This window comes from Chelonia mydas, chromosome 3 (assembly GCF_015237465.2).
Source record: "Chelonia mydas isolate rCheMyd1 chromosome 3, rCheMyd1.pri.v2, whole genome shotgun sequence".
NCBI classification, from domain to species: Eukaryota; Metazoa; Chordata; order Testudines; family Cheloniidae; genus Chelonia; species Chelonia mydas.
In genome coordinates this window covers 171,886,548-171,898,731 of record NC_057851.1, presented here as the reverse complement: position 1 = coordinate 171,898,731, position 12,184 = coordinate 171,886,548, and the positions used below count along the sequence as shown (strand labels likewise).

Below are 12,184 nucleotides of genomic sequence, written 5' to 3'. Positions count from 1 at the left end.
GTGCCATCAAGATTCCAAACCACCATTAATGGCCCACACTTTGCATAATTACAATAGGCCCTCAGTTATGTTTTATAGTTCTAGTTTCAGATACAAGAATGATACATTCATACAAATAGGATGAACACATTCAGTAGACTATAAGCTTTGTAAAGATACCTTACATGAGACCTTTTGCATGAAGCATATGCCAGTTACATTATATTCACACTCATTAGCATATTTTTATAAAATCTTATAGAGTGCAATGTCACAGTACCAATGTGGGATTTCTAAGGATAGATACAGCACTCGACCCAAGGTTTAAGAATCTGAAATGCCCTCCAAAATCTGAGCGGGATGAGGTGTGGAGAATGCTTTCATATGTATTATTAAGAGCCATGCTCCAATGTGGAAACTACAGAACCCGAACCACCAAAAATCAAAAAAGAAAATCAACCTTCTGCTGGTGGCATCTGACTCAGATGATGAAAATGAACATGCATCCGTCCGCTCTGCTTTGGATGGTTATCGAGCAAAACCCATCATCAGCATGGACACGCCTTCTGGAATGGTTGTTGAAGCATGAAGGGACATATGAATCTTTAGCGCATCTGGCATGTAAATATCTTGTGATGCCAGCTACAACACTGCCATGAGAACACCTGTTCTCACTTTCAGGTGCCATTGTAAACAAGACGTGGGCAGCATTATCTCCTGCAAATAACCTGTTTGTCTGAGTGATTGGCTGAAATAGGACTGAGTGGACTTGTAGGTTCTAAAGTTTTGCGTTGTTTTATTCTTGAATGCACTTATTTTTTGTACATAATTCTACATTTGTAAGTTCAACTTTCATTATAAAGAGATTGCACTACAGTACTTGTATTAGGTTGTAATCAAAAATAAATGCAAAGTGAGCGCTGTACCCTTTGTATTCTGTGTTCTAATTGAAATCAATATATTTGAAAATGTAGAAAACATCAAGAATTTAAATAAATGGTATTCTACTTTTGTTTAATCACAGGATTAATTTAATTGCTTGACAGCCCTAATTCTTGTGTACAGTAACTCCTCACTTAATGTCATCCCAATTAATGTTGTTACGTTGCTGATCAGGGAGAGAACATGCTCGTTTAAAGTTGCACAATGCTCATTTATAATGTTGTTTGGCAGCCGCCTGCTTGTCCACTGCTTGCAGGAAGAGCAGCCTGTTGCAGCTCACTGGTGGGGGCTTGGAACCAGGGTGGGCTGGCAGCCCCCCCCCATCAGCTCCCCTAAGTTCCCTGTGCAGCAGCCGCCCAGCAGGCTACCAATTGCAACACAGTTCAGCTGTCCCTCCCCGTGCTGCCGTGTGGTGCTCCTGCCCTCTGCCTTGGAGCTGCTCCCAGGAGCCTCCTGCTTGCTGTGCAGGAGGTGGAGGGAGATGGGCGTTAATATCAGGGTGTCCCCCTCCCCCTCTACCCCATCTCCACAGAGCACAGTGGGATATGACAGGGCTCAGGAAAGAGGGAGCTTGCTGGCTGCAGCTGCTGTCTCAACTTACTGATCTACTTCAAAAGGCAGTGTACTTAGAGTGGGGTCAGCGTACTTAAAGGGGCAATATGCATCTCTCTCTCTCACACACACACACACACGCACACACACGGTGGGTGGGTGTCTCTCTGCCATGCTGGGTCTCCTCCCTCCATTCATGCTACCACAGGGACTGTGAGGCTACATTAACAACGTGTTAACCCTTGAGAGCTCAGCCAAGTGCTAGCGCATCATTTAGCAGTAAGGCATTCCCTGGGAAATATCCCACCCTCTTCCACCCTCTGACTTCACCACCTAAACCAAGCTTCACAGTACAGTATTAAATTGTTTGTTTAAAACTGTGTATGTATATATACACAAGTATCTGGCAAAAAAAAATTCCCTGGAACCTCCCCCCCCCCCCCCCCCATTTACATTAATTCTTATGGGGAAATTGGATTTGCTTAACATCATTTCACTTAAAGTAGCATTTTTCAGGAACATAACTTCAATGTTAGGCGAGAAGTTACTGTACTGCACTAGCAGTGTTACCCTATGCTGAAGACTCCCTGTTCATATGTCCTCTCAAGCAGCTGGCCCCCTCACTAATTTGTGGTGGTAAAAGCAGACTTTTTAGGTCACACTGGTGTCCCAATTCAATTGTTTGTCGAGCCAAAGCTATAATATAGAGTGCAATTATCTACTGTATCTTTTTATCTCCCTAGATGTTTTGACCAAGTGTGATTGGTGGTCTAAATCTTCTCATACACGTACTCAGGCGGTGAATTACTGAATAAAGAAAGAGCTCATTAATACTGTTTGAGAATATTTAAACAGTATAAAAATGTCATTAGTTTCACAAGTTGATGACAGTGCATTCAATTATATTCAATGGACAAGGAGTTAAATTACACATTTAGCTAAGATATTTGTACTCCATCTTAAATTCCATAAACATTTAAGTTACAACATACAACAAAAATCAGATTTTAAAGTCATTTATCAGTTGTTAGAGGTGAACATGCAGTTGCAACTGGACATTCAGATCAGTGTTATTCTATACATATTAGTCTTAAATAGCTTAAAGGCAAACACTACAGCTAGGTTACTGGTCACATGAGAACTGGAGTCTCAGAATTAATAGGCTGATTTTATTTTAATTCATTAACTTGTTTATCTGATCACTGAATTCTCCCTACCACTGTATCAGATTGTTCTAGCTCTTTTCAGTTGTCTGAAGCTACATGTCTCATTTGCCTATGACTGCAATTGAAAAATAAAACAAGTATTTCATATGTATATTGAATAGATGTTGCACTCATGCACATACACTACACTGCTCTTCCATTCTATTTTGTGAACAGATGCTAAAGTAATCAGGGAGAAAATGGCATTTTCCAAAGAAATGAATTTTAGTAGTGTTTGGTAATATGACCTTTCCTTTTACCGAAAGCTATTTCTTCCTCAACGGCCTTCTAAATGAAAAGCAACTGCACAGATTACAAACTGATACTGAATATGCAGAAGGTATTCAGTGCCAAGCTTTTTGAGAACACTCGTGTGAATGAGCAAAAAAGAAAATTACATCTTGACTCAAGACTGACAGGACGTGGCCTCAAGCTTTCTTGATAATGGCACAATTTAGTTCTGAAGCTTTGATAATCTTTGCATTCTTGACACAGTTCCTGTTTCATTTAAGATGTGTTCCTGGCACAGTTCTTGTCATTACGGACATGTTTCTGAAAAAAAAGAAGCTAGATTTAATTCAGTGATGCTCAGACCTCAGTGGTTCAGGAACCAGATTAGCAATAAACATTTCACACTACTGTGGCTCTTTTGAGTATTCATTGTTTCATTTACTATTTATATTTACTATTAACCAATTGTCGTTAATAAAATACTTGGTCAGTCATATATATATATTCATTCTCATAGCAAAATGACAAGTATTATTTTAACAACAATTGGTTAACATAGTAAAAGCTCAGGATAACTTAAATTGGTTAATAATTAAGTCACACAGTGTTTTAGTAGATGCTGCAATGAGCCGCAGGAGATACATTAGAGAGCCACTTGCAGCTCCTGAGCCTCAGTCGGAGGGTCACTGATTTAAATTAAAACAAATCGCACCCTTTTCCCCTTCAGAGGAACAACTTGCATGATGGGAGGAAACTTTGCAAAGTTCAACTCACAATTTCCTACTCACAGGTCTGTTGGAGGGTTCCTCCATCCTGCAGAAGCATTCAGGGATTTCCCCACCTTTAATCCACAGGTTGCAATGGAGCATCCGCAGAAGTGGCCCATGCTCTTGGGTATATTTCCTGATCTTGACACAGATCTCCTGACTATACTTCTCTTTCTCATAACTTTGGACAGCATTGGCTCCAGAAGGAGCTGTCCTCTGGGGGTTCCCTTGGCACAGCTGCTGCTGGTGCCCCTCAAAGGGGATGTTTCAAGTGCACACAGAAAAGCAGCGTACATTAATACAACCTCAGGTTTTTACACCTTCCTTTCTTGTGGGATTTGGAGGGCAGAATATGGGAGAAACCAAGATGGTTCTTGTACCCTGCCCACTAGATTCCAAGCCGAAATCCTGTGGAGTGCCCATGTAACACAACGGTGGAGCTGACCAGGCATGCTGCAGAAGTAAAACTCCTCTTCCATGGTTGAGGAGGAAAGCATGCATAGATTAACAGTCACAAGGACCATAAACAGCATGACAACATTTTCATTGAGAGATTGACTCAAGCATGTGATCTTCACATAAGCAAATATACTAGTAACTCATTTCCCTAGGCTTGTAATAGGTGTATGTCACTTACAGTCTTCAAAGGACTGCTAGCTTTCTTTAGATATAGTGAAACAGGTTGATCTAATTCAAACCCTGTGACTTCCCATGAATTTCTATAGTAATTTAAATAGATTCCCAAGTATCTATATTATAAGAATGTTTGTGTATTAAGAAAATGGACTTGTATTGCAGTACTCTGCACTGCTTTATACAATTCTATTCTGACTGACAATCTAGTTACTTTACAGACACTATATAATACTGTATATAAGTACTATACTTAAACATTGTAAGAAAAAATATCTTAACAGGAACAAAGTATACTGCATTCTAAATTAAAACAAAAATAAGGTATTGTAGCAGAGTCCAATGTACATAAAATCTCTGCATCGAATTAACATTTTCCTACATCTGCTAGGGTATAATATGCTTATTTTCCAACTTCTACTGAACTAAAAGTAAAAATGATCAACTTCTCAAGTTTAGTATAACCCTTTTAGAAACAAACATTGCAGTAATAAAATTATATGTACTGTACTCCAATAAGTGTATAGCTCAGACACACACAATTAGTTTTTCAACAGCACGCTTCTATCAACATCCTTAACACATATTCTGGTTTAATCTCTGCTAGAGCATATATCAAAGAGTCATGTCTGTCACGTTCAGCATATATATATTCTTATAATCCCAAAGCCAGACATCACTTTTTTTTTAAAATAAAGCTTGTCAGACTGCCAGTTTTAGATATAAAGCAACATATATCTGGGAACTGGGGTTATTTAGTCTGCAGAAGAGAAGAGTATGGGGGAATTTGATAGCAGCCTTCAACTACCTGAAGGGAGGGGTCTAAAGAGGATGCAGCTTGGCTGTTCTCAGTGGTGGCACGTGACAGAACAAGGAGCAGTGGTCTCAAATTGCAGTGGGGGAGGCCTAGGTTGAATATTAGGAAACACTATTTCACTAGGAGGGTGGTGAAGCACTGGAATGGGTTACCTAGGGAGATGATGGAATCTCCATCCTTAGAGGTTTTTAAGGCCCTGGCTGGGATGATCTAGTTGGGGTTGGTCCTGCTTTGAGTAGGGATTGGACAAGATGACCTCCTGAGGTCTCTTCCAACCCTAATATTCTATGATTCTATGATATAGCTAACAAGCAAGGTCTTAAGAGTTAGGCAAGTGGTGCAGGCAAACTTGTACCTTGATGTGCTTCAGGGCTTGCCAACACAGGGAGATTACGGCACTCTGAATTGAAGCACACTAGCTGATACACAGTATGTAAGATGCAGTAATAGCATATGCACAGGACAGTTGTGTCCTCTTTCAATTCAAATAATTGCATACATAAGACAGGGCCCCCCCATGAAGCATGTTAAGTAGATCAGGTAAAATGAATTAGCTTTCTCCCTTCTGGGGACTTGGGCTTATTTAACTCTCAAAAGAAAGTAAATTGGTGGCATCATCCTAGTTCCTGTTTGTTCACATTACAACCCACCACATGACTGGCAGTCTCTGTACAATGAAGAGTTAGCACTGGAATGGAAATTGCACTAGCCTGTATACATCTGGCTCAAGCGAGCATAAACAATCCCTTGCATTTAAAGAGAGTACAGTCAGAACCAGTTAAATGTTTAATCATTAGCTAAGATTCCTTATCAAATGTTTTTCTAAAAGACATCACTAATACAGCCCTGTTAAAACTGCAATTATCCCGGGTACTCTTTTGGACCAGCGAGTAAAGCATCAGTGATGACAATGAAAAATAACCGCAGTAGAGGGCAGCTGTAGATTTTGCGCTAGAACTGACAGTTTTCTTAACTAACACAGCATGGTAAAAGTTACATGTAGTTTGACTTTCTGGAAAAAAAATGTATGGCTTTCTTTTATTCACACTTCCCTGATATTCGAGAAATGATTTTATTGAAAATAGCAGTAACTAAACTATTACGCAGGTACAATAGGTACTCATTTTAAAAAGTAATTACAAGTCAAGAGAAAGCGTTGCTTCAGTAGTGAGTACAAAACCTCACAAAGCATAAAACATACAAGACAAGAAAATGATAGCTCTTGTGGCTTAAAACAATTCAAGCAGTGTCATTTTAGCTTTTTTCATGGAGTAACTTTTGTTCGGGAAACAATTTCATTCACAAAACCGTTGTTCTTTGCCAACACTTCAGCTTTCAGTTGTTTCAGTTTGGTTCTGATGTCTTCCTCTGACATGTCTCTCAAGGGCAATGCTTTCACTTTACAAAGGAATTCCTGAATTATTTTTTCACCTTCCTGAAAGAAAAATGAAAGCGTATTTCACCTTTAAGATCATTCTCTCCCCAATCCCACCAAGGAAGCATCAAGAACAGAATTTCATTAAGTGTCAGAAGTTTTCCTAAGTAAAGGATTTAGTAGAGCAATTAGTAGCAGAGCAATAAGAGTGCTTTCACCTTCTGAACGATGGGTAGAAATCTTTTGTTGACAAACAAAAATGGTTAGAGGTTAGTAACTGTCCATGTAAAGACCTGTAGATTTAAAAACCTGCTAGTTTGAAAGGCTGGATCTACTGTGTGTGTTTCATATTTAAATCCCAGTCCATAGTTTAGCTCTAGAGCTGTGCATTACATGAACATAGAGACTATTCCAATATATTTGATCGGCAACAGCTGGAATACCTATACAGCTATTATGAAGCTAAACTGCAAATAGAAACATGTTTTTAAAAACAAAGGAAAGGACAAGTTGTTACCAAGCAACCAGAGACTGGCAGTCACCAAGGGGAACACATGAAAATAGAAAAGCTTTATGCATTTGACTTTAAGGAAACCAATGAGCAGAACTTTTTTAAATTGAAGTGGCGTGCAATAAAACCAAACATTAAGAGCACCAAATTCTTTACTAGTATTCAATATCCCTGTGTTGGTAACATAATATGTCAAGAGTACAAGATTCTGCATAAGCCTCTATTGCACTGTGCGACTCCAATGCAATAACCTGCTTAATCCCATGGCTCCTATAATTGTGATTTCCTAGCATGAAGTGCTTATGCAAAGCACATCCAGTGGGGAACCTTCATCAATCTAAAGGACTTGCAGATATAATAGCATGTGTCTGCCTCTAGAAGTGATGTTAATGCATCTGGTAAGTTAACACAGACAAAACAGCTGAAACTATACAGTACTACTGCGTCTCTTTCTGAAGTGACACTGTATGGTATAACCTTAAGAGTATTTTTAAAGAACACCTAAGAATGAAACATTTCCCCCTACTTTGAGAGGTTTGCTACAGTTGGTTACAGGAATTTAATTTACATCCGATTAAGAGATGACATCATTTGAACTCAGACAAACAATTTTGCAGATTATTTTACCCTGACCTTGATTAAGATGCAACAAAAGAACAGTTACTGGTAAAAAGTAACCTAAGTTGAATAGACTGCAGATTCCATACTCTTGAGATGTGTATGTACGTACTCTGGAAACCCCACTGGAATCCTACTGGGCCACGACCACAGGGCTGTGTGTATGCTCCCTCACAGGGAGGAACAGACTTCGGAGTACAGTATTGTATGGAACTGTTGCCCCAACCATCCCTCAGATCCTTCCACTTCCTCAGGACTCCATAACAAGAAGATGGATTTATAAAAAGATTTATAGGAAGGAATGTGGGTTTGGACTAAGTCTATTTGAAGAACTACAGCTACGGCTAAGTTCCCTCTAAGCTGCGCAGCCGCGCGCAGCTGCCTATTAAGCCCTGTGCAGGAGCTCACGGCTGCGGCAGGGAGAAGAGCCCCTCCCCGCCAGCCCCATTGCAGACCTGCCCCGGACTTGCCATGTCTGGGGGAGAGGAGCCCCTCCCTTGGCCCAGCCCAGCCCCACTGGAGCTGCCACGGCTGGGGAGAGGCACCTCTCCCTGGCCTCGAGATGCTGTGATGAGATAGGGCTGAGGGGAGTCCTGTCTCCCCACCGCAGCCCTGGAGCAGCCTGCACCCTAAACCCCTCATCCCTGGCCCCACCCCAGTCTTCACTCCTAGATGGAGCCCTCACCCCCTGCATCCAGTCCTGAGCCCCCTCCCACACCACAAACCCTTCATCCCCAACCCCACCCCAGAGCCTGCACCCCCAGCCAGAGCCCTCATCCCTCCACACCCCAACCCTCTGTCCCAGCCCTAAGCCCCCTCCCGCACCCTGAACCACTCATCCCTGACTCCACTTCAGAACCTGCACCCCCAGCCAGAGCCCTCATCCCCCCACACCCAAACCCTCTGCCCCAGCCCTGAGACCCCTCCCACACGCCGAACCCCTCAGCCCCATCCCCACCACATGAATTTTGTTATGTGCACCAATATAAGGAGATGGTTTCCTCAGATTCATCTCCATATGTCACAAACCTAGGAGACCTGCAAATAGATTTACATGCACCAATGTAACTAGGATAAGGTGGATCCATTACTGGCACCCTTGGTGAAAAGGCAATATGGGATCATTATTGGCACAAGGACTCCCAGAATGGCAGAGAAGCCAACTAGAGACTGTTTATAAGAAAGCCTCCTGTTGCCTATTACTAGCAGGCATTCTGGGGAATGAAACCTTGCTTAAGCCTATTAGAGGGGGAAAAGGAAGAACAAAGAGTAAGGAGAACAATTTTAATTGGCAGCTCATTTCCATGATCAACGGCAGCATCTAGTACTGAATGATCAATTGGTGCTGACAAAGGCAACAGACCACTGGAACCATGGCAGTGTCTGAATCAGCTTCCCTTGACATCTGAGATTGCTCTCAGATCAGCACCTCCTCAACCTCCTCCCAGAGTCTGCGTAAGGCCAAGAGGGAACACTCATGCCTTTTCTTCGTCTGATGAGGAAGAGGAAAAATCTCAGCCCAAATTCTCTTACGGTCTTTGAACCTAAAGACTGCTTCAGAACATCTATAAAACACTGACGTTCCAGAGTCCAAATAGCTAAGTCTTTAAGCAGATTAACCAGTAATGCTCTCACCAACAATAGTAAGTTTACTCGAAGAACAAGAGTCTAAATGGGTATAGGCTACAAACCTCCCCAGGGAAAAAAACAGTTACTCACCTTTCCTAACTGTTGTTCTTCAAGATACGTTGCTCATGTTCATTCCGTTGTAGGTGCGTGCGCTCCCCACATGTACCGGTGCTGGAAGTTTTTCCCTCAGTGGTATCTGTAGGGGACCGGCTCTGGCACCCTCTGAAGTTGCACGCTTATGCACCAGTATAAGGGGCGCCACCCCTCCCCCCTCTTCAGTTCCTTCTTGCTGGAACTCCAACAGAGAGGAAGGAGGGTAGGTATTGGAATGGACATGAGCAACACATCTTGAACAGTTACAAAAGTTGAATAGCCATATTTTTCTTCGAGTGCTTGCTCATGTCCATACCATTGTAGGTGACTCCCAAGCAGTACCTCCAGAAGGGGATAGGAGTTCATGGACGTGTCAATTGCAACACAGCTCTGCCAAAGCCAGCATCGTCTCTGGCTTGGTGGGTAATGGCATAGTGCATCGTGAAGGTGTGTACTGACAACTGCGTTGCAGCTCTGCAGATGCCCTGGATAGGGACACGTACCAGGAAAGTGGCCTACGACGCCTGAGCTCTTGTTGAATGAGCCATCACTATTGGTGGAGGCACAGCCTGTGCTATCGCGAAGCAAGTACAGATGCAGGTAGTGATTCAGGTTGAAACCCTCTGAGAAGACACCACGAGGCCCTTCATCCTGTCAGTCAGCACAATGAAGAGCTGAGTGGATCTGCGGAAGGACTTGGTGCACTCCAGGTAGAAAAGCCAGGGTACGCCTGACATCTAGGGTATGCAGACACCTCTCTTCGTTGGATGTGTGAGGCTTTGGACAGAACACTGGGACAAAGATATCCTGGTTAACATGGAATTGTGACACTACCTTTAGCAGGAAGGCTGGATGGGGACGCAGTTGTACCTTGCAGAGTACTGTACATGGGAGCTCCGACGTAAGAGCTTTAATCTCAGAGACTCACCTGGCCAATAGATATAAGGAATGTGACCTTCCATGACAGGTGCAAAAGAGAGCAGGAAGCCAGAGGCTCAACGGGAGGGCCAGTGAGCCTGGAGAGGACCAGGTTGAGATCCCATTGGGAAACCAGATTCCAGACTGGCGGGAAAAATCTTTCAAGGCCTTTCAGGAATCTGATCATCATCTTGCGTGAGAATACTGATCTACCCTGGATGTGAGGGTGGAAGGCCAATGTGCCAAGTGCACCTTGATGGATGAAAAGGTGAGGCCCTGGTGCTTTAAGTGAAGGGGGTAATTCAGGATGGATTGTAGAGATGATTGGACCAGAGAGATATTCTGGTCCGACACCCAACAGGAGAAGCACTTCCACTTCACCAGGTAAGTTGCTCTGGTGGAGGGTCTTCTGCTTTCCAAGAGAACTTCCTGGACCTGACTACAGCAAGCTTGTTCCTCAAAATTTAGCCACACAGCATCCAGGCTGTGAGGTGGGGAGAGGCGAGGTTTGGGTGCAGTAACCATCTGCAATCCTGAAAGAGCAGGTCCTGGACAGTTGGGAAGAGTTCAAGGGGCTGCTACCGCTAGGTCCACGAGTGTGCCGAACCAACGTGACACGGTCAAGCCGGGGCGATCATAATGACTCACACCTTGTCCCTATCGATCTTCAAGTCGCCCTGGGGCACACCCTCAAAAGGCCTGCTTGCTATCCAGCTAGTGGTGGGTAGAACCCGACTGAGCAGAGGTGGTCGGCAGTTGGCCCTGACAGTGCTTATAGCCATTACCCTTCTTGTGGTAGGGCTCCGACCTGCACTTGCTCCCGAATCTCTGGGTCTGCTGCGGTCTGAACCATATCCTTGCAGGCGTGGGCGTGCAAAGACCCAGGGAGCACAGTGTAGCGCTGAAATCTTTTAGACCGTGCAATCTGTCGTCTATTTGGTCTGACAACAGCACCAGGCCATCGTAGGGGAGGTCCTGGATTGACTGCTGAACCTCCACCAAGAGCCTGGGTAACTGTAGGTAAGACGCCTTTCTCATGGCCATGGCTGAAACCATGGTCCTGGCTGCAGAGTCTGCCATGTCTGAGGCTGCTTGGAGGGCAGCCCTCACCACTGTCTTGCCCTCCTCGAGAATGGCCAGGATCTCCTGCTTACAGCCCTTTGGCAATGAGTCCACAAACTTGGCCATGGATTGCCAAATGTTATAATCATATCTTCCAAGCAAGGCTTGGCGGTTGGCCACTTGCAATTGGAGGCTGGTAGTTGAATAAACCTTTCTGCCCAACAAATCGAGCCTCTTTGCATCTTTGTTCTTAGGGGTTGAACTGGATTGCCTCTGCCTGTCATGCTCATTGGCAGTGGATGTGACCAACGAGCTCAGGGAGGGTGGGTGTAAAGGTATTGGAAGCCTTTAACCAGGACATATTTTCTCCCCGTGTGCTTGGAGATGGGGTGCAGGGAGGAGGGAGTTTGCCACAAAGCCTCGATTAACTTTACCACACCCTCGGGGATGGTCAGGGCCACATTAAAAGGGGCTGCTGTGCTCAATATGTCAAATAGGGTGTCGGAGGGTTCCGACAATAGCTTGGCATCCAGCCTTAGATTCGCTGCCACTCTTAAGTAGCTCGTGGTGAGCTTTGACACCCTCCTACGGAACCACGTGGGAGGGCCCCGCCACTGCCTCATCAGGTGAAGAGGATAAGGAGGTGGGCACAGGGGAGTTGACCAACTCCATTTCCCCTGCTGGGGGAGCCTCGGCCGAGGCTGGCTGGCCCTGGGCATCCTGCTCCAACTCCTCTTTTGAGTCTGGGGGTGAACCGGGAGACTGTCACCTACAGCTTCTCAGATGTCCCTGAGACCGACTGCTGCACATGCTCTGATATCTGAGGGAACCTCCACGGATTTCAGAACTGCC

General features: G+C 44.1%; 1 protein-coding gene across 1 annotated transcript in view; it reads right to left on the bottom strand.

Moving 5' to 3' along the window:
- Positions 1–6,179: 6,179 nt before the first annotated feature.
- The window catches only part of MSH2 (mutS homolog 2), a 95,055-nt gene continuing 89,050 nt past the window's right edge, over positions 6,180–12,184 (bottom strand). Inside the window, exon 16 of the mRNA XM_037895870.2 lies at positions 6,180–6,561. Within this exon, the coding sequence (XP_037751798.1) occupies positions 6,391–6,561 (171 nt within the window). The 3' untranslated portion in view covers positions 6,180–6,390. The remainder of the gene's footprint in view (positions 6,562–12,184) is intronic.